General features: G+C 46.1%; 1 protein-coding gene across 1 annotated transcript in view; it reads right to left on the bottom strand.

The window, feature by feature from the left end:
• Positions 1-25,820, bottom strand: part of COL20A1 (collagen type XX alpha 1 chain) — a 219,977-nt gene that overhangs the window by 30,304 nt on the left and 163,853 nt on the right. Inside the window, exons 29-32 of the mRNA XM_060230663.1 lie at positions 23,255-23,308; positions 15,642-15,737; positions 12,286-12,339; positions 219-272 (exon numbers count right to left, since the gene is read on the bottom strand). Of these exons, the coding sequence (XP_060086646.1) occupies positions 219-272; positions 12,286-12,339; positions 15,642-15,737; positions 23,255-23,308 (258 nt within the window). The remainder of the gene's footprint in view (positions 1-218; positions 273-12,285; positions 12,340-15,641; positions 15,738-23,254; positions 23,309-25,820) is intronic.

Below are 25,820 nucleotides of genomic sequence, written 5' to 3'. Positions count from 1 at the left end.
GCCTTGTAAGCTGTTGGAGGATTGGCTACACCAGGGGTGCGTGGCCTAATATACAAAGGAGCTACAGCTAGAATTCCACCCGTGGAATGCAGCTGTGATCGAGCCACCCTGGGCTTGGGAGGAACTTTGTTTTGTCTTTTACACTTCATGGCAGCCAGGTCACCTGTAGCTACAGGTAGCTGTGCCTGGAGCATTTGAGCCTGTCCAGTGTTGTTTACCTTGGCGCCTTGAATTCCATCTTTCCCTGGAGCTCCCTGGGGGCCCATAATACCCTGCAGGCAAGCAGAACTGTTATTCAGAAAGCTGAACCCAGGCGGAAGCGATGAACAGCTCCTGGCTATGAAGCCAACAGCCCAAGAGCCTGATTTCGACGGGCTAAGTGTCTTTGTCTTAAAAACATACACATACACTTATTGACTTGGGGCATGATCCATCTCCTGCAATGCACACAGGCAGTGTTGGAATTCTAGCAGGAGCTCCTTTGCGTATTAGGCCATGCACCCCTGATGTAGCCAGTCCTCCAAGAGCTTACAGTAGGCCCTGTAATAAGAGCCCTGTAAGCTCTTGGAGGACTATAGAGGATGATGTGGAATTGTTTTCTGTGGCCCCAGAAGGCAGGACCAGAACCAATGGGTTGAAATTAAATCAAAAGAGTTTCCAGCTCAACATTAGGAAGAACTTCCTGACCGTTAGAGCGATTCCTCAGTGGAACAGGCTTCCTCGGCAGGTGGTGGGCTCTCCTTCCTTGGAGGTTTTTAAACAGAGGCTAGAGGGCCATCTGACAGCAATGTGGATCCTGTGAATTTAGGGGGAGGAATTTGTGTGTGAAAGAGCCCCGTGGCGCAGAGTGGTAAAGCTGTAGTACTGCAGTGTGAACTATCTGCTCACGACCTGAGTTCAATCCCAGTGGAAGCTGGTTTCAGGTAGCTGGCTCAGGTTGATTCAGCCTTCCATCCTTCTGAGGTCGGTAAAATGAGTACCCAGCTTGCTGGGGGGAAAGTGTAGATGACCGGGGAAGGCAATGGCAAACCACCCCGTAAAAAGTCTGCCATGAAAACGTTGTGAAAGCAACGTCACCCCAGAGTCAGAAACGACTGGTGCTTGCACAGGGGACTACCTTTACCTTTTATTTGTGAGCTTCCTGCATTGTTCAAGGGGTTGGACTAGATGACCCTGGAGGTCCTTTCCAACTCTGTGATTCTATGATTTCAGATGCTGAATGAGATTAGCAGGCAAATGACAATAGCAGGTGAAGGACAACAGCAGGTGTGATTGGATTACCTGTGATCTGCAGAGGAGCCATAGGCATGTAGAAATCAGCATGGGTAATGAGACAGGAAACCTAAGTGTCAATTCAGTCCAGGAGGATGCATTGTCTTTAGCTTCATTCTCAGTCGCAATTCAGCAGTCTCTCTTTCACACCTAATCCAATCACAGCTGCTATTGTCATTCACCTGCTAATATCATTCAGCATGTGAAATCCCTCCACTCTCCAAGATATAAGGACAGATAGACTTCCATTCTTCAATTTTAAAGGGGATGGATCATGCCCTTTTCTTTTGTGAGTTTCCTGCATTGTGCAGGGGGTTGGACTAGATGACCCTAGAGGTCCCTTCCAACTCTATGATTCTACGATTCTGAAACATGCGACGCCAGACACAAACAATCTCTAGAAATGTGACTTTTAAATTATTATTATTATTTTGAGCATTTTCCCCATTCCTGTGGACAAATACACTTCACTGGCTTGCCATAGTCGCCAGAGAGGAACATAGCTCTGGCTCTCTCCTCCCAGCAAGGTGTCCTCTCCTGCAGTAGAAGTTGACGGTCAGGGCTTTTTTTGTAGCAGGAACTCCTACAAAAAAAGCCCTGAAGGGAGGGAGGGGAAAAGGAAGAGAGGGAGGGAGGGGAGGGGCGGGAGGAGGGGAGAAGGAAGGGAGGAAGGAGGGGAGGGGAGAAGGAAGGAAGGAAGGAAGGAAGGAAGGAAGGAAGGAAGGAAGGAAGGAAGGAAGGAAGGAAGGAAGGAAGGAAGGAAGGAAGGAAGGAGAAGAAGAAGAAGATGATATTGGATTTCTATCCCGCCCTCCACTCCTAAGAGTCTCAGAGCGGCTCACAATCTCCTTTACCTTCCTCCCCCACAACAGACACCCTGTGAGGTGGATGGGGCTGGAGAGGGCTCTCACAGCAGCTGCCCTTTCAAGGACAACCTCTGCCAGAGCTATGGCGGACCCAAGGCCATGCTAGCAGGTGCAAGTGGAGGAGTGGGGAATCAAACCCGGTTCTCCCAGATAAGAGTCCGCACACTTAACCACTACACCAAACTGGCTCTCCAGGAAGGAAGGAAGGAAGGAAGGGAGGGAGGGAGGGAGGGGAGAGAGGAGGCCACATACTCCTGATGTAGCCAGTCCTCCAGGAGCTTCCAGTAGGTCCTGTACTAAGAGCCCTGTAAGCTCTTGGAGGATTGGCTACATCAGGGTGTGTGTGGCCTATGATGCAAAGGAATTCCTGCTACAAAAAAAAAAAAAGAAAAAGCCCTGATGACAGGTCTCTCCAGTCCCCAGAACAGCAAACATATTAGACTTGAGCATGTGGAATGCAAGGTTATTGTGCATGGGAAATGCAAAGAAACTAAGGATGTATGTTTTTGCACCTGAAGCTTTTCCCACACTGTTGTTCTAGAAACACTTCTGCTTCCTTTCATCAAAACGTCATGGAACCAAACGCTTTTCTTTCAGCAGCTGTGAAAGTCTTGCAGAACGTTGGGAGGTGTCAAATAGGTTTAGAAACCTCTGCTACTGAGGAAGTGAAATGACAGCAGTACACCACATTCTCATGGAAGGCCCATGTGCATGCACAGTGCGGCTATGACAGGGTGGCCAAATTGCAGCTGGGGAGCCACGTGTGGCTCTTTCACATATATTGTGTGGCTCTCATAGCCCCCCAACTCACCCCATTGGCTGGCTTGGAGAAGGCATTTGTCTCTTTAAATCACTTCTCCAAACCAAGCCTGCTGGCAGCTTGGAGAATGCATATAAAGTTGCTTTCTTTACACCTCTCCCTCCCTCCTCCTCCATCTATTTTCCTTCCTTCCTTCCTTGCAATAGCTCTCCTGCTATTGGCCCAGCAGAAAGTATGTACCGCTGAGTCCTGAATATTACAGAGGCTGTAAGGCTCCAGGGATAAGAAATATTAAAATAAATATTTTTGAAGTTGACACATGGTTTTGAGAGCCTCAGTGTAAAGGCTTAAGTTATTTATATGTGAGTCTCTTGACATGAGTTCGATTTTGGCGGAAGCTGGATTCAGGTAGCTGGCCCAAGGTTGACTCAGCCTTCCATCCTTCCGAGGTTAGTAAAATGAGTACCCAGCTTGCTGGGGGGGGAAGTGTAGATGACCGGGGAAGGCAATGGCAAACCACACCGTAAAAAGTCTGTCGTGAAAACATTGTGAAAGCAACGTCACCCCAGAGTCAGAAACGACTGGTGCTTGCACAGGGGACCTTTCCTTTCCTCTTGACAAAGATGTATATCAAAATGAGAAACATAATGATCTAAATTCCATTGAGAACCTACTTTATGCACATTTAGAGAATTTATATTCATATCACTTTTGAGTGTTGAACAAGTCTTTACATATTCCTTGGAAAGCTGGAACTGTAATGGAACTTGGCAGTTTGGTTTATGTTATTCTGGCGATTGTGTTTATTGGCAACAGTGTGTGTGTTACAACATTTTGATTTTTTCCTCATAAGTATTACCAGTGTTCTGTCTATTTTTTATGCGTTGGTGATATTAAGTACATTGTTTTCAAGGGAGATATCTGGCATTTTCTGGTTGGTTAGCCTTTCTTCCCATTCCTGTTTTTTCATTGTTCCCACCTGGGGATCGGCAACCGTACCAGAATTGGACGGCATCGCAACACAGGATGCCCTAACACTGTTAATTCAAATAAAATGACACGCTTTGCAATACGAACGCACAGAAATCTCTTTCCCCCTCTTTTCCAAACTCAAGTGTGTCGCATTACGCTTCCAATCCTTCTCATTCTGGAGCCCATTTGCGAAATGGGCTCTGGAGAGTCCTTAGAAATTGCGCTGTCGAGTTCTATTGTTCTCCCTCCTGCTGGGAGGCTTTTTGTCCTTGACCGAGGGCGGGAGAGCTTTCTCTTCAAACTAGCTTATCCAGCTGCAAAAATCTCCATAACGCTTTTTTGCTGACCTCCTTTAGGCCGCTCTGAGATTTCCAATAATTAATGTTTGCTCAATTCCAGAGATTGCGAGAGGAAAGGCGAAGCAATGTTGGGGTGGGGGGTGGGGGACAGTTAAAGCTTGGGCCTGCGACCTTTTTCAATCAAAGAGCCAAACCGATATAAAAATTCAGAGTCGGAGGTCAAGAAGGAGGCAGCTTAAGAGAGCCCATTTGCATAACTGAGACTTGAAAACTTTATATGGACGATGATTGATGCGTGGACTAATACGCCGTCAAGTCACCGTGGCACAAAGCGCTGGTTGCTGTGAGCCTTTTTATCGGGAAGTGGCAGAGGTTGTTTTCGCACTGACCTTATTCCGGAGCGACGTCCCTCTTCACCGCGCAGCGTCTGCGTGGATTTTGCACTAATTGCTCCGCAGAACCCTTAAGAGCCGCGGCTTTTGCGTCGCAAATGTAAACTGGTTTTTGGCGGTTTACATTTGCGACGCAGAAGCCGCGGCTCTTCCGGGTTCTGCGGAGCAATTAGAGCGCAATTAGTGCGCGGTGAAGAGGGACGTCGCTCCGGAATACGGTCAGTGCGAAAACGACCAGACACAAGATCTCCAGCTGGGTAATATATAGACACAGGAGCATTCTGTGCAATTGTTGTAGTGCACAGGTACAAATCTACACACACTCCACATTTGAGAACCAGTTTGGTGTAGTGACTAAGCGCGCGGACTCTTATCTGGGAGAACTGGGTTTGATTTCCCACTCCTCCACTTGCACCTGCTGGAATGGCCTTGGGTTAGCCATAGCTCTCTCAGAGCTGTCCTTGAAAGGGCAGCTTCTGGGAGAGCTCTCTCAGCCCCACCCACCTCACAGGGTGTCTGTCGTGGGGGAGGAAGGTAAAAGGGGATTGTAAGCCACTTTGAGACTCTGAGTGAAGGGCAGTTTATAAATCCAATATCTTCTTCTTTGGATTACTAGGAACTGTTCACCTCTATCATTTCCTTTCCATAAGCTCTGTCATCCTATAAAAATCTTTTCCTGCAATTCCATTCATTTAGAAGAAGAAGAGGAGGAGATTGCCTGAAGGAGTCTCAGAGTGGCTTACAATCTCCTTTTCCTTCCCCTCCCTTGTTTTTTTTTTTTTTTTTTTTTTTTGTATTTTATAAATTTTATTCAGCTAGTTTTACCATACAATACAATACAATACAAATACACAAAGAAAAACTTTATGGCATACTGAATCCCTAGCTAATATTGAACATATCAAGCTAACCACAAAATGTTCTTGTCTCTATCATCATGTAGAATTCGAAAGGGGTGAGACAGTGGTATAAACCAGAATCAACTATCGTCATCTTATTATAAACAAAAACATGTACTGTGACAAAAGAAATATCCATGAAGTTATTACATCTCAGTTATCTTTTAACCATAAATAAACCTTTTTCCATCTTTCTGTTTTTTCCGGTTCCGGCAGGGCGGTGCGGTAGCGTTCTGAGTGAGCTTCTCAAGACGAGCCGAATTTCCTAACCTTTCGGGGGGCCCTAGGGTCTGCATCACCTCCAGTCGAGGGAGGGGTGTGTAGGAAGCGCTTGGGGAACAGTGGGGGCTTGAAATTATAACCTCCAAGTGTTCTACCTTAATCTTCAATACCCCGAGGTTGGAAGCGCGTAACAGCGAGCTAGCCCTAGCCGCCGGAGTTTGGTGGTGAGTGGTGGCTGGCGATTTTGGAATGTTTCCTGATTTTGCTGACTTCTGAAACTTAGCAAACCGACGAATAAGCGGAGTGGTTTTTCCCCGTCATAAGTGGCCCAGGCGCTGAACTCAAGAAACGGCTGGTTTCCAGAAAAGGCGGGGACGCTTGGGTGAGCGGGGCGTTGGCGGCGGCAGCGCGGGCGGCGAAAGCGGCTGTCGGACGACTGGAGTGAGAACCCGGCGGAATTTACCTTGTACAACCCGGCGGAGTTTTACTGTGTCGTGAGACGTTGGGGCTTGAAAATACTGTTCCGGGAGCTTTCAGGGAGAGATACTGCTACCTCTGAATCTACTTCTAAGAGGCAAGAACACCGGGCATCAAGGAGTTAATTGAGGTGGGCTGGACTTCGCGCGTTACGGCAGCACGTCAATCTGAAGGGTTGCCAAGGCGTTGATACCTGGAAGCGCGACGAAAGCTACGTATTAAAATCCCTCGACTGGCAGAATCTTTCTTATTCCAGAGACGGTGTCTGCTAAAGGAACTTTTTGACTTGTTAACGGGGGTCGTCTACAGGACTTAACGGATTATATTAACCCTTCAATAGGGCCTTGGTAAAATAGAAGCCGGGGCAAACGGAATTGCGGTTTTTTTTTTTTGTGTGGACTTTAAGGTGGACTCTGCTGTTTGACTCAATAGAATTTATACGATGCAACTGGCATATAGAATCACATTGAGTTGAAACTAACTGGGAGGAGGAGGTGAATAGAGACCTGAGTTTAGTCGGGGGGGGGGGTAAATTTTTATGAGATCTAGGGTTATTGTATTTCTAGATCTGTGATTTGATGGAAAGGAGAGATAGACAAGTTTGGATGTGATAATAAGGCCAGGGAAATAGATAGATTAGAAAAGCTTTCATTAATTGGAAGAAAATGTCTCAAGCAGGGAAAGTAAAATTTTCTCCAGGCCAACCCAAGGCGGTGGGGGCAGCCTTATCCCAGGACGCAATAAAAGATCTTCAGACTAACTTTACAGAAGCTTTAAACCAATTGAAGGACTCCCTGACAAAGCAGATGGAGGGGGTGGTGCTCAGGATGCAGAGTCTCGATGATAAATTTGGGGATACTAGGAAAGACATAACAGAGGTTGTCAGAGTGACGAAATCTATTGATGACAAACTTAAATTATTTGAAGGTAAATTAGAAGAGTTGGAAGGAAACCAGGACAAATTAGAGACAAAAACTATGCAACTGGAAATGGGTGAGGCGGAATATGTCCTAAGGTTTCTAAATATTCCTGAGGACAAAAAAGAAAACTTGGTAGTACTTATGGCGGAGGCTTTGGCTGATCTCTTAACAATGGATCAGACTGAAGCGGAAAGGGAAATAGACTGGGTCCATCGAGTAACTACTTCATATGCGAGAAGGAATGGACTCAATAGAGAGGTCCATGTGAGATTTGTCCGAAGGATGTTTAAAGAAAAAGTCTGGCGAGAAGCCAGAGACCAGCAGTTAACTATTAAAGATACAAAGATTAGAGTCATGAGGGACATCCCTTGGCAGATTCGAGCAAAGAGAAATGAATATAAACAGCTGGTATTGAGCTTGCAGAGAAAAGGGATTCAATATAGGTGGTTGATCCCAGAGGGTCTGATATTCACGTATCTCAATAACAGAATTAGGATAGATTCCCCCACCAAATTGGATCAGTTCCTTACAAAATATAATTTTAATCTGCAAAAAGAGAGGCAAAGAGGGGAATCGGCAGAGGATCAGTTAACTTTTCGGGATTCCCAAAAGGACCATCAAATCTTAGATTTAGAGGAAACTGAAGAGGGTGAGGTCTTTCAGAAGGAAGACTCAAGAAGGGAGACCAGGGCTTTGAGAAAGAAAAAAATTTGTGTAGAGACTAACTAATAATACAGCATGGCCCACAACCTTAAAATTGTGTCGATTAATGTAAATGGTTTGAATTCCCCTAGAAAGAGAAAACACATTTTTCTACAATTAAAAAAATTTAAAGCTGATATCATTTGCGTGCAAGAAACACACATTCGGAAAAAAGATGAATCCCTTTTACAAAATAAGAAATTAGGTAAGGCAATAATTACCTCCGAAAATGACAAGAGAAAGAGAGGTCTAGTGACTTATGTTAAAGATACTTTGCAACCGGAATTAATTTTTGAGGGTAAGGAAGCCAGAATGCAAGCAATTGAAATAACTAAGGACTCTAATAAATTCCTTTTAATAAATTTATATGCACCCAATGAAAATCAGAAACCGTTTTTTAACGAATTATACAGTAAAGTGAACAAGGCTCAATATGAAAATATCTGTATTCTAGGTGATTTTAATGCTGTTGAAAACCCTGAATTAGATCGAAGTTCTAAAGATGGCAAAAATCAATATAAGAAAAGTAAGAGCAATATTCTACCTGCAGAATTTTTAAGATTAGCGGATGAATATGCTTTGACTGATGTCTGGCGTACTATTAACCCTAAGAAAAGAGATTATACGTTTTTTTCAGGCAGACATGGATCTTGGTCCAGGATTGATTCAATTTGGATCTCCATCGGATTAATGAAACTGGTACAAGAAACCGAGATTCTCCCCTCAACAATAGCTGACCACTCTCCCATTATGGTAGTTTTGAGTGCAGAAAGAAGGCGTTCCGGCTGGAGAATGAATCCAAATTTAGTGAAGGATAAAGATTTTAATCGGTATATAGAGGAGGAGATGAAGTTGTTTTTTAAAGTAAATACTCAGAAGGATATTTCCAGGATAATCACTTGGGAAGCCAGTAAAGCTTTTTTTAGAGGATTAGTGATCAGTTATACTGCAAAAAAACGGCGTCAGGAGAAGGGCGATGTACTAAGATGGACAGATTTAATTAAGAGAAATGAAACAAAATTAAAGGCAAATCCCTCTTTGAAAGAACTAAGACTGGAAATAAGAAATCTACAACATAAAATACATCTAGTATATTTAGAACAAATGGAGGCTAAGATAGCATATACAAGAGCTTTCTTTTATGAAAATGCCAACAAACCGGGCAAGTGGTTAGCCTACCGGGTAAGGAAGGAAAGAGAGAAGAGACAGATTAAAACATTACGAGATAAAAAAGGTCAGAACACTTTTAAAATACAGGAAATGAAAGACATAGTTCAAGAGTTTTTTAAGGAATTGTACAGCAAGGAGACGAGAAACAAAGAAGATCAAAAGGTTTATATACAGAATAAGAACAAGATAAAATTGACAGTTGATCAGAGTGAGTCATTGTCAGCACCAATAACTATGGCCGAGGTTGTACAAGCCTGGGCCAAAGTAAAAAGTAAAAAGGCAGCTGGTCCTGATGGAATACTACCAGAATATTATATAACCTTTAAGGAGATCTTGATGAATCCCTTCAAGGATTTATTAGAGGAGATTTGGAACAAAGCTCTTATCCCAGACTCATGGTGTAATAGTAATGTGGTTCTTATACCAAAGCCAGGTAAAGAGCCTGAGGAAATCTCAAATTATCGTCCTATATCTTTATTAAATATTGATTATAAGATCTATGCCACAATCCTCGCAAATAGAATGAAATTGATCTTAAAGGATATAATTCACCCGGATCAAACAGGGTTTCTACCAGGGAGATATTTAAGAACAAATACCAGAATGCTTTTTAATTTCTTAGAATATGCAGAGTTATATAATGATAAAAAGCTAGCCTTTTTGTTTCTCGACGCAGAAAAAGCTTTTGATAATGCTGATTGGAGTTTTATGTTGCAATTACTAGAACAATCAAACTTCGGAGATAATTTCGTTAAAAATATCCGTGCAATTTACGATAAACAATATGCAAAGATTATAGTCAATGGCGATCTGACGGAGAAAATTCCGTTAAGTAAAGGAACCAGACAGGGTTGTCCCCTGTCCCCGTTGCTTTTCATCTTTACTCTGGAAATATTAATCCAAACGATTAGGCAAGATAAATGGGTCGAAGGTATAAAAATTAGAAAAGAAAACTACAAAGTTTTAAGTTATGCAGATGACATGTTATTGGTCTTGCAAAATCCGGCTGCTTCGATGGAGCAGGCTTTAAAACACTTAGAAGAATATGGTCAAGTAGCCGGACTAAAGATCAATATTAATAAACCTTCCCCTCCCTTGTGACATCCCTTGTGATGTCAGTGGGGCTGAGAGAGCTCTGACAGAAACTGCTCTTGAGCAGAACAGCCCCGAGAGAGTTATGACTGACCAAAGGGCACTCCAGCAGCTGCATGTGGAGGAGTGGGGAATCAAACCCAGTTCTCCCAGATAAGAGTCCCCACACTTAACCACCACACCAAACTGGCTCTCTGACTGGAGTGGGCCACAGGTAATGTTGCCAGCTCTGAGATGGGAAATATCTGGATTTTTTTTTTGAGGGGTGGAGGTGGAGCTTGAGGAGAGTAGGGTTTGGGGAGGGGCTTCAATGGAGTATAATGCCATCGAATCCACCTTCCAAAGCGGCCATTTTCTTCTCGTGAACTGTTCTGTTGCTGGAGATCAGTCGTAATAGTGGAAGATCTCCAGCCACCACATGGAGGTTGGCAACCCTAAATAGGAACCATATCACTCCAGTCTGGGTATAGCTACACTGGCTCCCCTTTAACGTCTCATGATTTGGAACCAGCTTACCTGAAAAACTGCCCACTGATGAATCGACCTGATTGTTGAGGTCATCTTCTGAGCCCCTGCTTCAGTTGCCACCATCTTCTGAGATTAAAGGGGTAGCAACCAGAAGAGGAGCTTTTTTGGTTGTGGTCAATGTTTCCTCTAAGCTGTTCCCTCTTGTGAGCAAAAATTCTACTTTGTGAGCTACTGGCATTAAAGTTGGGAGCTGCTGCATACATTAGTTTGCTGTAGGGCCATTTTTTCCTGAGCTGAGACAAAAATGTGTGAGCTGGAGGCTAAAAAATTGTGAGCCAGCTCACACTAACTCAACCTAGAGGGAACACTGGCTATGGTACCAAATTTTCCAGCTGCCATCTGGTTCATCTGTTCCTTTCTGTTGGCACTTTGTGCTAGTGGGTGAAGCCATTTTTGTTTCGTTTGACATTTCCTCCTTCCTCCCCAATGTTTTTCATTGTCGTTTTTATGATTTTGCATGTATACTGTACTGGTTTTAAAGTTGTGGTTTCATATTGATTTTAATTGTTTTTAAGATGTGATTTTATACTGTATGTTTGAATCCATTAGCCAGCTTGGTGGGCAGAAAGGCAGGGTATGTATTTTTATCTACATACACCCATGCCTCATTTTGGGCAGGAGTTCACCAGAGAAGAGCTCCGGAACCTCTAAATTTTATTGCGCTCTTTCTTTCTTAACCCCCCCCCCCCAAAAAAAACCTTATTTCTGGGCTCCATTGTTTAAACCCCCTGGGAGAATTTTGCTGAACTCGAAGATTTGACAAACTTTCTAATATTTTCCCTACAAAAAAAGGGAAAATAACCAAAACATACAAAGCAGACAGATGGAAATCTTCCTCATGCCACCGTGGCCGCATAGGTGAAAGTCATTTCAAAAGTATGATGGGAGCAAGGTTTTATGATGACCATTATGATTCAAGAAGCATTTTAGGGTAGAGGCCGAACTAATTTAGTCCACCTTCCAGTGATGTTGGGGGTGGGTGGCATATGCAAAGGAGTTATGCTAATGAGCTCCAGCACCTCTTTTTCTATGAAATGACCCCTGCTTACACACATACATAGTGGCTCTTTTGACATCCCATCTATCCCTTCAATGGACCTTAATGTACAGGTTTCTTTTTTTAAAAGAGTCACAATTGCCTGGTGGAATGAGCTCCCATTGGAAATCCAGGCCCTGCGGGATCTATCCAAGTTCCACAGGGCCTGTAAGACAAGAGCTCTTCAGCCAGGCTTTTACTCGATCCTTTGGGCATCCTATGAAGTCACTGCTCACTCAGCATCCAGCACCCTACCATCGAGGTGCTCAAGCTGTGTTGAAAGCTTCCAGCCTACATGATGTTCTGTGGTTTGTTGTACTGATTATTGCTCTGGAATCTGATCGACATATCTGTGGTTATGATGTTTTTGAAGTGATTCGTTTTAAAGTTGTTTTAATGTGGTAAGCCGCCCTGAGCCCGCTTGCGGGATAGGGCGGGGTATAAATTGAAAAATTAAATTAAATTGGTTCCTTACTGAGACACACCGGAATCCGGAACAATAAATTGAAGACCCAAGAGTCAGGGGATTCTCAAATCACACGTAGGACAGCGTCAAAGAGGACGCAGAAAGCTACCAATCTGCAGGAGAGGACTTGAAACCTTGCTGGGGAAAACTGTCAAGCCACAAGAGAGATCACCGAAAATTTAAAAAGCAAGCAAGATGCATTTGACTATTACCTGAATTCCTGGACTGCCGCTGTCTCCTTTATCACCTTTAATACCTGGGGGTCCCTTGAATTAGAAGGTAACAACAGAGTTACTGGGTACGCAGAAATCCTTCAATCAGCACCTATCTTCAGATTGTTTCTTAAATGGAAACAAGAATTGCATGCTTGTAAAACCCCAGTCCTCATGCCCAGAATCAGCAGCCTAAATCTACCCTAAATCCCGCCCCCCCCCAGCTATTTACATGCAATGTTAGGCTCTTTCTCAATCATTACATGCAGGGCTTCTTTTTTGCAGAAAAAGCACAGCAAGAAATCATTTGCATATTAGGCCATGCCCCCTGACATCATTATTGTTTCAAGCAGGGCATTTTTGTATAAAAAGCCCAGCAGGGACTCATTTGCATATTAGGCCACACCCCCTGAAGTCACCATTGTTTCACACAGAGCTTTTTAAAAGAAAAAGCCCAGCAGGGACTCATTTGCATATCAGGCCACACCCCCTGAAGTCACCATTGTTTCACGCAGGGCTTTTTTTTAAAAAAAAGCCCAGCAGGGACTCATTTGCATATTAGGCCACACCCCCTGAAGTCACCATTGTTTCACACAGGGCTTTTTAAAAGAAAAAGCCCAGCAGGGACTCATTTGCATATTAGGCCACACACCCTGAAGTCACCACTGTCTCACCCAGGGCTTTTTTTGTGGAAGAAGCCCAGCAGAGACTTATTTGCATATTAGGCCAAACCCCCTGAAACAAAGCCAGCTGGAACTGTGTTCCTGCTTTTTAAAAAAGCCCTGACTGCATGCACTGATTTTGCAAAAGCTGGTTCTTGGCTGGCTTCTGAAACCGAAGCATGCTGGGTTAAGAAAGCAGAGACTGGTTTTGTTGCCTCTCTTAAAATACAAACAGCCATCAGGAGAGTGTGTGGACTGGGATCACAGAGTTGGGGCAAAAAGTTCTGCCTTTTCCCAGGCCATTTTCTTGATTAGATCACACATGAACATATATAACACTGCTTCATACGGACTCATACCATCGGTCCATCACAGTCACTATTCCCTGCTCTGGCTGGTAGTGGATCTCTAAGGTCCCAGGCTGAGGTCTTTCACCTGATCTTTTTAGCTAGTGATGCCAGGGATTAAATCCGAGACTTTCAGCTTGCTATGCTGATGCTCTACCAATGAACCAAGGCAGTAAAACACACAGGGGCCTATGCATTGTATATTTTAAAGAGAACAGCAGCTCCAGTGTTGTAGTTTGCATGAGGGAGGGAGGAATGGTTAGCCCCTTCCCCCAGAGCTAGAGTCCCAATGTGAGTTGCTCAGAGACATAGCCCAGTTATTCTCAGCTGCTTTTCGCTGTTTTAAAAATAGCAGAAAGAACTCAAGGCTGTCTTGACCCATGCTGGAGGACACACCATCAATACATTTTAGCAATCATTTGTGACTGGATTGTCCTATTTCTGGACCTTTCCACATTCTCATTTCCCTCGTTTGTGTGTGCCTGTATCTTTTTTTTTGGGGGGGGGGGTTCCCTGTTTTGCACATTTTTTGCTCCCTCTAGTGGTCAATTCGACATTGCATTGCTTTATGTCTGACATAAAAAACCCCCTGCTGTTTACGTCTGCAGGGAGACATGGCAGACATAAAGCAAGTTAGTATTGAATCAACCACTAGAGGGAGCAAAATATGTGAAGAAGAGGAAAAACAACAACAAAGCAACAGAGACACACCAATGAGCAGGGCTTTTGGGGGGCAGAAGCGCACTGAAGCAAAGCTCCACCTGGGCTGGCCAGGGCTCCTGCTGGCACACTGGGGAAGGCACAAGTAGGCATCTTTAAATGCCTCCCTGATGGCTTCAGCCTTCCCCATTGTGCCCACTGAAGCAGGCGCACAGGAGAAGCATGGGAGAGCTCCTGCTGGGCCTTTTCTACAAAAACGGCCCTGCCTATGGAGAAAATGAGAATGGGGAAAAGCAATGACTGCTAAAGTGCATTGAAAGTGCATTGTCTAACATTAGGGCTGCCAAGCCCCCGGGCTGGGCGGGGATTCTCCCATCCAGGAGGTTCCCAACCTGCCAGCCCACACTGGGCCAGCAGAGGGAACTTCCCTCAACATCACCAGTGTGATGATGTCACCCATGAGTGACGTAATCATGCCGGCGACGTCGCGGGGTGGCCACTCTAGGCATTTCTGGGAAAACTCTTATGGTTTTCCTGGATGCTCTAGCATTTTGGGAGGGAAAACTCTATGGTACCATAGAGTTTTTACCTCCCAAAATACTAGAGCGTCCAGGAAAACCATAGAGTTTACCCAGAAATACCTAGAGTGGCTGCGTGCAAAGTCACTGGCACAATGACATCACTCGCGGATGATGTCATCATGCTGCATGCAAACATTCCCCCGCTGGAGGAAGCAAGGGACTTGGCAATCCTATCTAACATGCCTAAAAACAGCCTCCCTCCTTCTCTCTTTCTCCTATGTGCCCTGTCCCAAATCAAATTGTAAACTGCAATTTCCCTCGAACAAATTTTAATAGAATGTTTAATCTCAAAATGCTTCCAGGCAAGAGTATGGAAATCCCTCTCCCTCCCTCATAAAATACAGCAAATAGGCTCAACAACAGATAAAGAGTGACATCTACACACACGTAGCCCGTTCTAGCACTGCTCACTGCTGCCAAAACCCCTGGCTCCTCCTTTTCTTCCCATTGCACCTGGGCAAAAACTGAAAAGGGAAAGCTCCAAGAACAACTTAGATGTTCCCATAGGTATACCAGCCTCCAGGTGGGGCCCTGGGATTTCCCAGAACCACAGTTCATCTCCAGACTACTGAGATTAGTTCCCTCAGAGAAAATGGAAGCTTTGGAGGGTGGACTCTATGGCATCGCGCCCCACTAAGGGGGAAGAGAAGAATTGCATTGGCAACCAAGAAAGTTCAGTCTGGGCCCAGTCACATGATTTAGAAGCTGAGCAGGAAATCACTGCTTTTTTGTTGGTTTGTTGTTTTAAAAAATCTACCGGGAAAAAATAAACAGGGGCAAATGGCACAATATGATTTTTAACAAGTGTTATTTTCCCCACAACCACAGACCAGCTGTGGGGCCCCATTGGGCTTTGGACAATGGTACGGTGCAAGGGGGAGAGAGGATCCTATTCTCCTCTGGTGCTTCTCCATTGAGCCGAAACAGCCCCAGAGGGAAATTATTTACCCCATTCTGGAGCTGTGCGCATCGCTTGGCCCTCAGAATTGTTCTAGGTTTGCAAATTTAACGAGTCAAAACAAACATCACTGACAGCAGCTGTTTTATATCAAGGCTAGGCCAATGGAACTTCACCAAAAGAAGAAAACAAAGCAAGAATGACTTACAATAGGACCCTGCACAGCTAATCCTTGGGAGCCTGGTGTCCCTTGATGTCCTCCTGGACCTTCTGGCCCAACCTGTCCGGGTGGCCCTGGTGCACCCTAGAATCGTCAGAGGGCAGAGGAGGGGGAAAGGAAACGCGTTAACATCTAAGCATCAGATGTCCTCTAGATTTGAAATGTCAAATGTTGGAACATGGTATCAACCTCTAAAGCCAAGAAGAAGAAGAAGATGACTACAGATTTATACCCCGCCCTTCTCTCTGAATCAGAGACTCAGAGTGGCTTATAATTTCCTGTATCTTCTCCCCCCGCAACAGACACCCTGTGAGGTGGGTGGGGCTGCGAGGGCTCTCACAGCGGCTGCCCTTTCAAGGTCAACTTCTGCGATAGCTGTGGCTAACTCAAGGCCATTCCAGCAGATGCATGTGGAGGAGTGGGGAATCAAACCTGGTTCCTCCAGATAAGAGTCCGCACACTTAACCATTACACCAAACTGGCTCTCTTGGTTCATGAGCCATTTCAAGTTTAAACCTCTGCTTTCTGCTCCCCGCAGCTTTTCATAGAGAGCAGATAGCAAGGGGTGGAATGGCTCCCAGCCTTTGAACCAAACCGCTGAGCTGTTTGAACCCCCGCTTTCGGCTCTTCACGAACTGCCACGAACCACCACACTATGCATCAAAATTTGTGAAAGTTCGAAAGTTCATGGCGGTTCTTCAGTTCGTGTACATTGTTTTGTGAGCCACAAACCGGTCAAAATTCATGACAAACTTTAGTTTGTCAGCCAGTTTGTGCCCATCCCTAGTTGATCAGATGTGAGCCAATTACCCAGTAGGTTTGGTCTGTGCCCAACAGCCATGAATGCCTGCCAACCAGGTTTGCATTGGCTTTTTTAAAAAAAAAACCTGTTCCTGCACAGACATGTCGATTCAAACCATTTGGCAGCCATTGGTCAAATTACTTATATGAACACTGAAGGGTAGGAGTTCATTAAATCACAGCATTTTTTGATGGATTTGCGTCTGATTTCATTGTCTCTTTAAATGACTGCCTGCTTAGCGGAGCAGTTATGCAGTGAGTACAGGGGGAGGGGTAGCAGAACTTAACAGGAAGGACTTGAGGACACACAAACCTAGGCCATGCAAAGCAACCTGTTGAACATCCACAAATGGCTTGACAAACTGTTGAACCAAACACCTTTCACAGCTGGTGAACAGAACGTAAACTTAAGAGAACACAGGAGAAGTCATGTTGGATCAGGCCAATGGCCCATCCAGTCCAACACTCTGTGTCACATAAGAACATAAGAGAAGCCATGTTGGATCAGGCCAATGGCCCATCCAGTCCAACACTCTGTGTCACATAAGAACACAGGAGAAGTCATGTTGGATCGGGCCAATGGCCCTTCCAGTCCAACACTCTGTGTCACATAAGAACATAAGAGAAGCCATGTTGGATCAGGCCAATGGCCCATCCAGTCCAACACTCTGTGTCACATAAGAACATAAGAGAAGTCATGTTGGATCAGGCCAATGGCCCATCCAGTCCAATACTCTGTGTCACTTAAGAACATAAGAGAAGTCATGTTGGATGAGGCCAATGGCCCATCCAGTCCAAACACTCTGAGTCACATAAGAACATAAGAGAAGCCATGCTGGATCAGGCCAATGGCCCATCCAGTCCAACACTCTGTGTCACATAAGAACATAAGAGAAGCCATGTTGGATGAGGCCAATGGCCCATCCAGTCCAAACACTCTGAGTCACATAAGAACATAAGAGAAGCCATGTTGGATGAGGCCAATGGCCCATCCAGTCCAAACACTCTGAGTCACATAAGAACATAAGAGAAGCCATGCTGGATGAGGCCAATGGCCCATCCAGTCCAAACACTCTGAGTCACATAAGAACATAAGAGAAGCCATGCTGGATCAGGCCAATGGCCCATCCAGTCCAACACTCTGTGTCACATAAGAACATAAGAGAAGTCATGTTGGATCAGGCCAATGGCCCATCCAGTCCAACACTCTGTGTCACACAGTAGTCAAAAAAACCGGGTCCCATCAGGAGGTCCGCTAGTGGGGCCAGAACACTAGAGGACCTCACACTGTTGCCCCCCCTCCAAGCACCAAGAACACAGAGCATCACTGCCCCAGAGAGTTCCAACAATACACTGTGGCTAATAGCCACTGATGGACCTCTGCTCCAGATGTTTATCCATTCCCCTCTTGAAGCTTGCTATGCTTGTAGTCGCCACCACCTCCTGTGGCAGTGAATTCCATGTGTTAATCACCCTTTGATGAATTAACGTGAGGGGTTATTAGGAAAGGAACTGAAAATAAAACAGCCCCTGTATAGAACTACGCTGTGTCCTCGTTTGGAATCCCATTTACAGTTCTGGTCACCGTACTGCCAAAAAAGACACTGCAGGGCTGAAAAAAGCACAGAGGAAGGCAACCAAGGTGATTCAGGGGTTGGAGCACCTTCCCTGTGAGGAAAGGCTAAAGAGCCTGGGACTTTTCAGTTGAGGGAAGAGATGACTCAGCCATGAAAGAGGTTTATAAAATAATGCGCGGGGTGGAGAGAGTTGGCAAAGAGAAATTCTTCTCTCTCTCCTAAAGCACTAGAACTTGAGAACGTCCAATGAAGCTGATGGTCAGGAGGTTCAGGATGGACAAGAGGAAATACTAGTTTACACAGGGAGTGATTCAAAGATGGAATTCGCTGCCAGACTTTTTCGATCTGCCTTCTTTTCTCCTTTTAGGTTTTCTGGTGATACAGTGTAAACTTGGCCCAAACCACCCATCATTCTCCATCTCTGTTGACCTCTCATTCTCCAAAGTCTCGGCCCACCAGAAAAACCCTGAGGAAGTGAGCAGTGACTCATAAAAGCCCATCTTCTGCCACAAATGTTCTTAAGTTTTTAGGGTGCTACTGGGCACTTGCTCTTTTCTGCTGCTACAGACAGACTAACATGGCTACTCGTCTTGATCATAGAATCATAGAGTTGGAAGGGACCTCCAGGGTCATCTAGTCCAACCCCCTGCACAATGCAGGAAACTCACAAACACCTCCCCCTAAATTCACAGGATCTTCATTGCTGTCAGAAGGCCATCAAGCCTCTGTTTAAAAACCTCCAAGGAAGGACAGCCCACCACCTCCCGAGGAAGCCTGTTCCACTGAGGAATCACTCTAATGGTCTGGAAGTTCTTCCTAACGTTGTGCTGGAAAATCTTTTGATTTAATTTCAACCCAATGGTTTTGATTCTACCTTCCGGGGCTACAGAAAACAATTCCACACCATCCTCTGACAGCCCTTCAAGTACTTGAAGATGGTGATCATATCACCTCTCAGCCATCTCCTCTCCAGGCTAAACATGCCCAGCTCCTTCAACCTTTCCTCATAGGACTTGGTCTCCAGACCCGTCACCATCTTCGTCGCCCTCCTCTGGACCCGTTCCAGCTTGTCTATATCCTTCTTAAAATGTGGTGCCCAAAACTGAACACAATACTCCAGGTGAGGTCTTACCAGAGCAGAGTAAAGCGATACCATCACATCACATGATCTGGACACTATACTTCTGTTGATACAGCCCAAAATTGCATTTGCCTTTTTAGCCACTGCATCACACTGTTGACTCATGTTCAGTGTATGATCCACTAAGACTCCTAGATCCGTTTCGCACATAGTACTACTGAGACAAATCTTCCCCATCCCATAACCATGCATTGGATTTTTCCTACCGAAATGCAGAACTTTACATTTATCCCTGTTAAAATTCATTTTATTGATTTTAGCCCAGTTTTCCAGGCTGTCAAGGTCATCCTGTATCCTGTTTCTGTCTTCTTCTGTGTTTGCAACCCCTCCCAATTTAGTATCATCTGCAAATTTAATAAGCATTCCCTCTATTATCAAAGATTTCAGGTTTTCACGGCTGGTAACATCATTAGGGTTTGTAGAATCTTTCGGGCTCAAGTGCCGTGTTCTACTGGAGAAAGTTTTCCTTCCAAACGTTTCATTCTCAGCTGCAGAGAACATCCTCAGTGGCGTTGCAGCCGGGGCAGGCGCTCTGACCTTCTTGGCTGCTGTGCATTGAGTGGGGCCAGGGCTGCTGGAGAGCTGCTATTTCTAGGCTGGAGGATGTGTGATGAAAGGGCAGCTCTCCAGCAGCCCTGGCCCCACTCAATGCACAGCAGCCAAGAAGGTTAGAGCGCCTGCTTCGGTGGCAACGCCACTGAGGATGTTCTCCGTAGCTGAGAACGAAACGTCTGGAAGGAAAACTTTCTCCAGTAGAACACGGCACTTGATCCCAAAAGATTCTACAAACCCTAATCATTCCCTCTATTCTATCCTTCAATGTGACAACGGAGAACCCCCACCCCTCACTGTGCCGCAAAAGTTTGTCAGATGATCCTGGGCCACCCATTCACTTTCTCAGCTTGACCTACCACACAGGATTGTTGTGAGGATACAACAGATGAGCGGGGAAGCCTTATAGGAAGGATGGGATAACCATGTGATAGGAAGACAAAGACCGGGAGCTTTAACTGCAATCTTCTTTTTCAAGAACTACTGCGCTTGATGGATTTACTGTGACACCCCCATTCCCTCCCATCCGCCTTTTGAGGAGCTCTGTTCAAAAAAAAGGCTACGATGATTGTTCGGTCTATTTTGGACAGGAAGTCTAAAACGCTACCTGTGCAGCATCTCCCTTTGACTGCGTCAATCACTTTTTAGCATGCGAAAGGATGGAACAAAGCCACCCGAGTCACGATGATGGATTGCAAACATTTTCCAGGGCTTTTATCTGGCAGTGGTTCAAGATTGGCATCCCTTTTTCATGTGCTGATTTACTGGAGAAAAAAAGCCACCTCGTTTCTCGAACTGTCGCACTTAACGTTTCGGAGAAATGAAAATTCGGCGTGGACATAAGAAAGAATGCAGAATCCAAGTACAATGTCACCTCATCGGACTGCCTCGAAAGAGGCCGCTGGGAAAAGACCTTGTATTTCTGTATAAGCTGGGTCTGATAATAAATGTTCTCCGGCTCTCTGACACCAATCAATCAACTTCAAGTGGCTAGTCCCTTCCATTAACGTTCTCTGGAACTCTGCCAAGTGACTCTCTCTGAGGAAGGGAGTTTTGACATTCAAAAGATTGTACACTGAAAAATCTTGTTAGTCTCCAAAGGCATTATTTCCCAGCCTGTGGGGTGGGATCCAAAAATGGGTTCATGAAACCTCTGAAAGTGAGTTATGGGTCAGATCTCTGGAATAGCTGCCTCCTGCCCCTTTCCATTGCTCTCTTTTGTATCTTGGAAACCAAGATCTGATCGTGGAAAAAGGATCTTCCATGTCATCCATTAGTTGGTCTTTTTTTTTTCTTTCCTGCATGTACATTAGGGTGGCCAAACTAGCTTAACATTAAGAGCCCCATAGAATAAATGTCATATGTTTGAGAGCTGTAAAACATGAATGTCATGTGTTGGAGAGCTGCAAGAGGAAGGAAGGAAGGAAGGAAGGAAGGAAGGAAGGAAGGAAGGAAGGAAGGAAGGAAGGAAGGAAGGAAGGAAGGAAGGAAGGAAGGAAGGAAGGAAGGAAGGAAGGAAGGAAGGAAGGAAGGAAGGAAGGAAAATAGATGGGGAGGGAAGGGGGAGAGAGGTGGAAAGAAAGCAACTTTAACTCTGTGAGAACTTGTGACACTCTAAAACTGGGTTCCTTGCTTTGTTCTTAGTATATAAAGGATTTTTTTAATGGGCAAATCCTTTTCTTTTGGGTAGTAAATAGTCAATCTCTTCAAAACTACATGATTGTGATTCTACATGGTACCATTCCTTAAGGTAGTGTGGAAATACCAGGCGATATCCAACCAGAAGATTTTCTGCATTCCTCTCAAGAGCAGTTTCTGTCAGAGCTCTCTCAGCCCCACCTACCTCACAGGGTGTCTGTTGTGGGGAGGGGAAAGGAGTTTGGAAGCCACTCTGAGACTTTCAGTTAGTGAAGGGTGGGATATAAACCCAATCTCCTCTTCTTGAAAGATTATTCCTGGGGTTGCAGAATTCATGCAGAGGAATAGCCACTCACATTGTGGGGAATAAAGTCAGCTCTTTCCTCAGTGAAGATGCGCTTTTAGAAGAGGATAGATCAATTTTCCCCCTTGTCCTCACTCATTGCAGCCCCTTCCCACAACCTGCACAGCTATTCCTCCCCACAAGTATCGACCCTGGTTACGATCCTTCCAGGGATAAGAGTGGGACACAGGAGTGGAGAAGAGTGTGAGGAAACTCTGTGTCCTGGGTATGGGGTCATACGACACTGCCCACTATCATTAATACTGATGTTTCATGTGATACTACCAGTCCCTCTTCCCCCCATGACATCACTGTGGGGCCATGGCTCAGTGGTAGAGCATCTGCTTGGCATGCAAAAGTTCCCAGGTTCAAACTTTGGCATCTCCAGTTAAAAGAAACAGACAGCAGGTGATGGGAAAGACCTCCACCTGAGTCCCTGGAGAGCCACTGGCAGTCTGATTAGACAATACTGATTTGTTGGACCAAGGATCCAATTCAGTAGAAGGCAGCTTTCATGTGTGTTCACCATGGCCCACCTCATGAATTACATGAAGTTGCCTTATCCTGAACCAAGACCATCAGTCCATCATAGTCAGTGTTATCTATTCTGACTGGCGGTGGTTCTCCAAGGTTTCGGACTGGTGTCTTTCAGATCACTTACCGCCTGGTCCTTTTAGCTGGAGATGCTGGGGACTGAACTTGGGACTTTCTGCATGCCAAGCAGATGCTCTACCACTGAACCACGGGCCCTCCCTATCTCTAGCTTTGGGTTCCAGGGGATTGTGCGAAACTGATATGCTAGTTCTGCATATGGAATTTTTTTTTGACAGAATATTCATTCAAGGTTATCCAACGAGTAATGTTTAATTTCTTTAACCTTAGTACCTCTGTATTACTTCAGAGGTTTACTTTTGAAATATTATTGTCGTTCTATATAATTTGTTGAAACCTTTCATGAATAAATTAGGAGTGGAGGTGGGTGGGGAGAATAGTCGTACAAGCAATCCGCTCACCCATGGCTTGACATAGTACAGCCAGGGAGGAAGGAATCCCCACTTGAGTCTTCTAACTGTGTGAAACACTTGCACTTTTCCAACACGAATTGGGTTGACTTTTTGGTGTAGTGGTTAAGTGTACGGACTCTAATCTGGAAGAACCAGGTTTGACTCCCCACTCCTCCACTTGCACCTGCTGGAATGGCCTTGGGTCAGCCATAGCTCTGGCAGAGGTTGTCCTTGAAAGGGCAGCTGCTGGGAGAGCCCTCTCCAGCCCCACCCACCTCACAGGGTGTCTGTTGTGGGGGAGGAAGGTAGAGGAGATTGTGAGCCGCTCTGAGACTCTTCGGAGTGGAGGGCAGGATATAAATCCAATATCTTCTTCATCTTCTTCTTCTTCTTGACTTTGGGATGTCCGAAGATGTTCAGAGAAACAGTTCCAGCGCAATGCTTTTGAGCTTGGAGTCAGTAGTATTTGTCCTAAATGGTTTTCAAAATGTCCATTCCTCTCCTCACAAAATGTCAGACAGGGTCCTAGATGCAGCAGGACTTACCTTAGGGCCCGGCTCTCCTTGTTCCCCCTGTGGTCCTCTCCTTCCAGGACTGCCCTGCAGAAGAAACAAAGAATCAGTCCTATATATGAAGGTTTAGACCAAGGATCTATCTTGACCAGTATCATGTTTCCAATCATGGCAAAGCAAGATGCTTCTGGGAAATCCATAAACAGGGTAAGAAAGAAGCAGAATGTCCCCAGAAACTGTATTCAGAGGTTGGATATCAAGATTCCACTGAGTTATCCTGGCTAAAAGCCTTTGACACATTTATCTTCAATTCATTTGTCTACTCCAGTTTTTATAATAATCTAAACCAGTGGCCTTCACCATATCAGGTATCTAGGACCTAGAGAACATAAGGGGGGATTGGACTTGGCAACCCTAGCCCCCTCCAGCCAAAAGCAACCCAGTGCAAGAAAGGAGAGCCCCAGGTGAGTGAGGCCTGCTTGGGCTGGCTAGAGCTTCATGTATGGGTTAAAAGGCCAGCAAGCCACCCACCGCCCAAAATCACAGAAGAAGTGGAGAAAGGGTGGCGCAGGCTTCTCCAGGGGTTAATGAGGGCTGCTGGGGGCATGGCAAAGCCCCTGGTGACTGGCTGGCTGCCCACTTTCCTAATCCAGGGATTGTTATGCAGCTGCACCTACTATCCAATGGACAAGGTAGGTGGAGAGGAAGAGGGGGAACTATCAGAATGGTCCAGGAGCTGTGCTCCTTTGAGCTCCTGCTGAATCTGAGGCCTGGTTACAAGGCAAGTGAGAAGCAGAGGTGGTTTGCCATTGCCTTCCTCTTCAAGACCTTCCTCTTGGTAGTTTCCCATCCGAGTGCCAACCAGTGGTCTGACCTAGCCTCAGATCGCAAAGCATGGAGGCACACCATCCACCAGGCTGTCTCTTCCTTTGAGAACGCACGCATAGCTGGTCTTGAGGACAAAAGGAGATTGAGGAAGAATCGCACTGCTACACCACCAACCCCAAATCAGACTTTTCCCTGCAGCCACTGTGGCCGGATCTGCCTGTCCCGCATTGGTCTTGTCAGCCACCAGCGAGCCTGCAGCAGACGTGGACTACTGCACCCTTCTTAAATCTTCGTTCGCGAAGTCAAGCCGAGAGAGAGAGAGAGCGAGAGAGAGCCAACCCTGCTTAGCTTCCAGGATGTGGTGAGATTGGGCTATACTGCCTTCCCTCCCATTGTGTTCCTAAGAGAACAAGGCTGAACAAAAGCACTCTTCCCCGCCCCCTCCCCGGCACTGCAATCTGATTAAACTTGACCTTGGCAGCCTACGGGAATTCTTTGCGCCAGCCACCTGCTCGCTCCGCAGCCCTCATTGACGGAATGGCATTCCGTCTTCATGTTCCTTACCCGCCGGATCTCATGTTAAGTTAAAAGTGGGGGACTCTGTGAAAGGTGAGCACTGATATACAACGGGGAAGCATCTGATTATCATAATGGGGCCCACAATCTCATTTCTCAGAGTGCTTCTGACTCGGCCAAAGGGCCTAATTTGCATTCTTTGCAATCCGCAGAGAGGGTGGCCGGAATTAAAACAAAAACAAGTTCATGCTTGTGGGCTTGCCGCATGGGCAGGCCCTTAGCTACAATGGGGCCCAGGAGGGGCCAGGCCACTCCATTCAACCCCTCCCTTCCATCTTTCCATTGGATGGCCTCCAATTGGCTCCCTTTGCTCACCGCCACTTGCCACTGCTCTGAATAGGCTTGCCAAGTCCTCTGCGTTCTCCATAGAGTTTTTCCTCCCAAATGGCTAGAGCGTCTGGGGAAAACCATAGAGTTTCCCCAGAAACGCCTAGAGCGGCTGCATGTGACGTCACCAGCATGATGACGTCATGTCTAGAGTGGCTGCGCGCGACGTCACCAGCACAATGATGTCACTTCCGGGTGACGTCATCGTGTCGGCGATGTAGGGGGAGGTTCCCTCCACCGGCCCAATGTGGGCCGGTGGGTTGGGAACCTCCTGGGTGGAGGAACCCCTGCCCAGACCAGGGGCTTGATGGCCCTAGTTCTGAACAAGTGCAGCATTGCTACTGTAGGGGCTTCAGATTGGCGCGGAAAGGGGGAGAAGCCTACTTGCAGCCAACTGGAAGATTTACTGAGTTAGACAAGGGGGGGGACTATAGCTTTACTTGAGAAGCAGAGAGGATGTTTAGGGCCAAATCAAGTGGTCCCCTGCCCCCTCCCTCAAAAAAAACAATAAGTACTACTGAGGGTCCCACCAAACATAGGATTTCCAAGTCCAATCCCAGAAATATCTGGGGACTTTGGGGGTGGAGCCAGGAGACACTGGGGTGGAGCTAGGGGGGAGGGGGGGAAACAGCGCCAGGGAACGTGGCGAGCCGCCCTGTCTCGGAGCGGGCGATGCCACTGTGCGGCTGCCGCCTCTTCTCCGCTCGCCGTGGCTGCTCCTCCGAAATGGGCTCAGGCTGAGCCCATCTTGGAGGAGCAGCTGCGGTGGGGGAGGGCGGCAGCAGCGCGGCTGCCTCGCCCGCTCCGCCTCTGGGGTGGAATCGGAGGGGGGAGTGGAGGTGGGCCAGGGGTGTGGCAAGCCACAAGT

The sequence above is a fragment of the Heteronotia binoei genome, chromosome 2 (genome assembly GCF_032191835.1).
Source record: "Heteronotia binoei isolate CCM8104 ecotype False Entrance Well chromosome 2, APGP_CSIRO_Hbin_v1, whole genome shotgun sequence".
In the NCBI taxonomy this organism is placed as follows: Eukaryota; Metazoa; Chordata; class Lepidosauria; order Squamata; family Gekkonidae; genus Heteronotia; species Heteronotia binoei.
The sequence above is the reverse complement of the archived record's forward strand: the minus strand, read 5'-3'. Positions and strand labels throughout refer to the sequence as shown.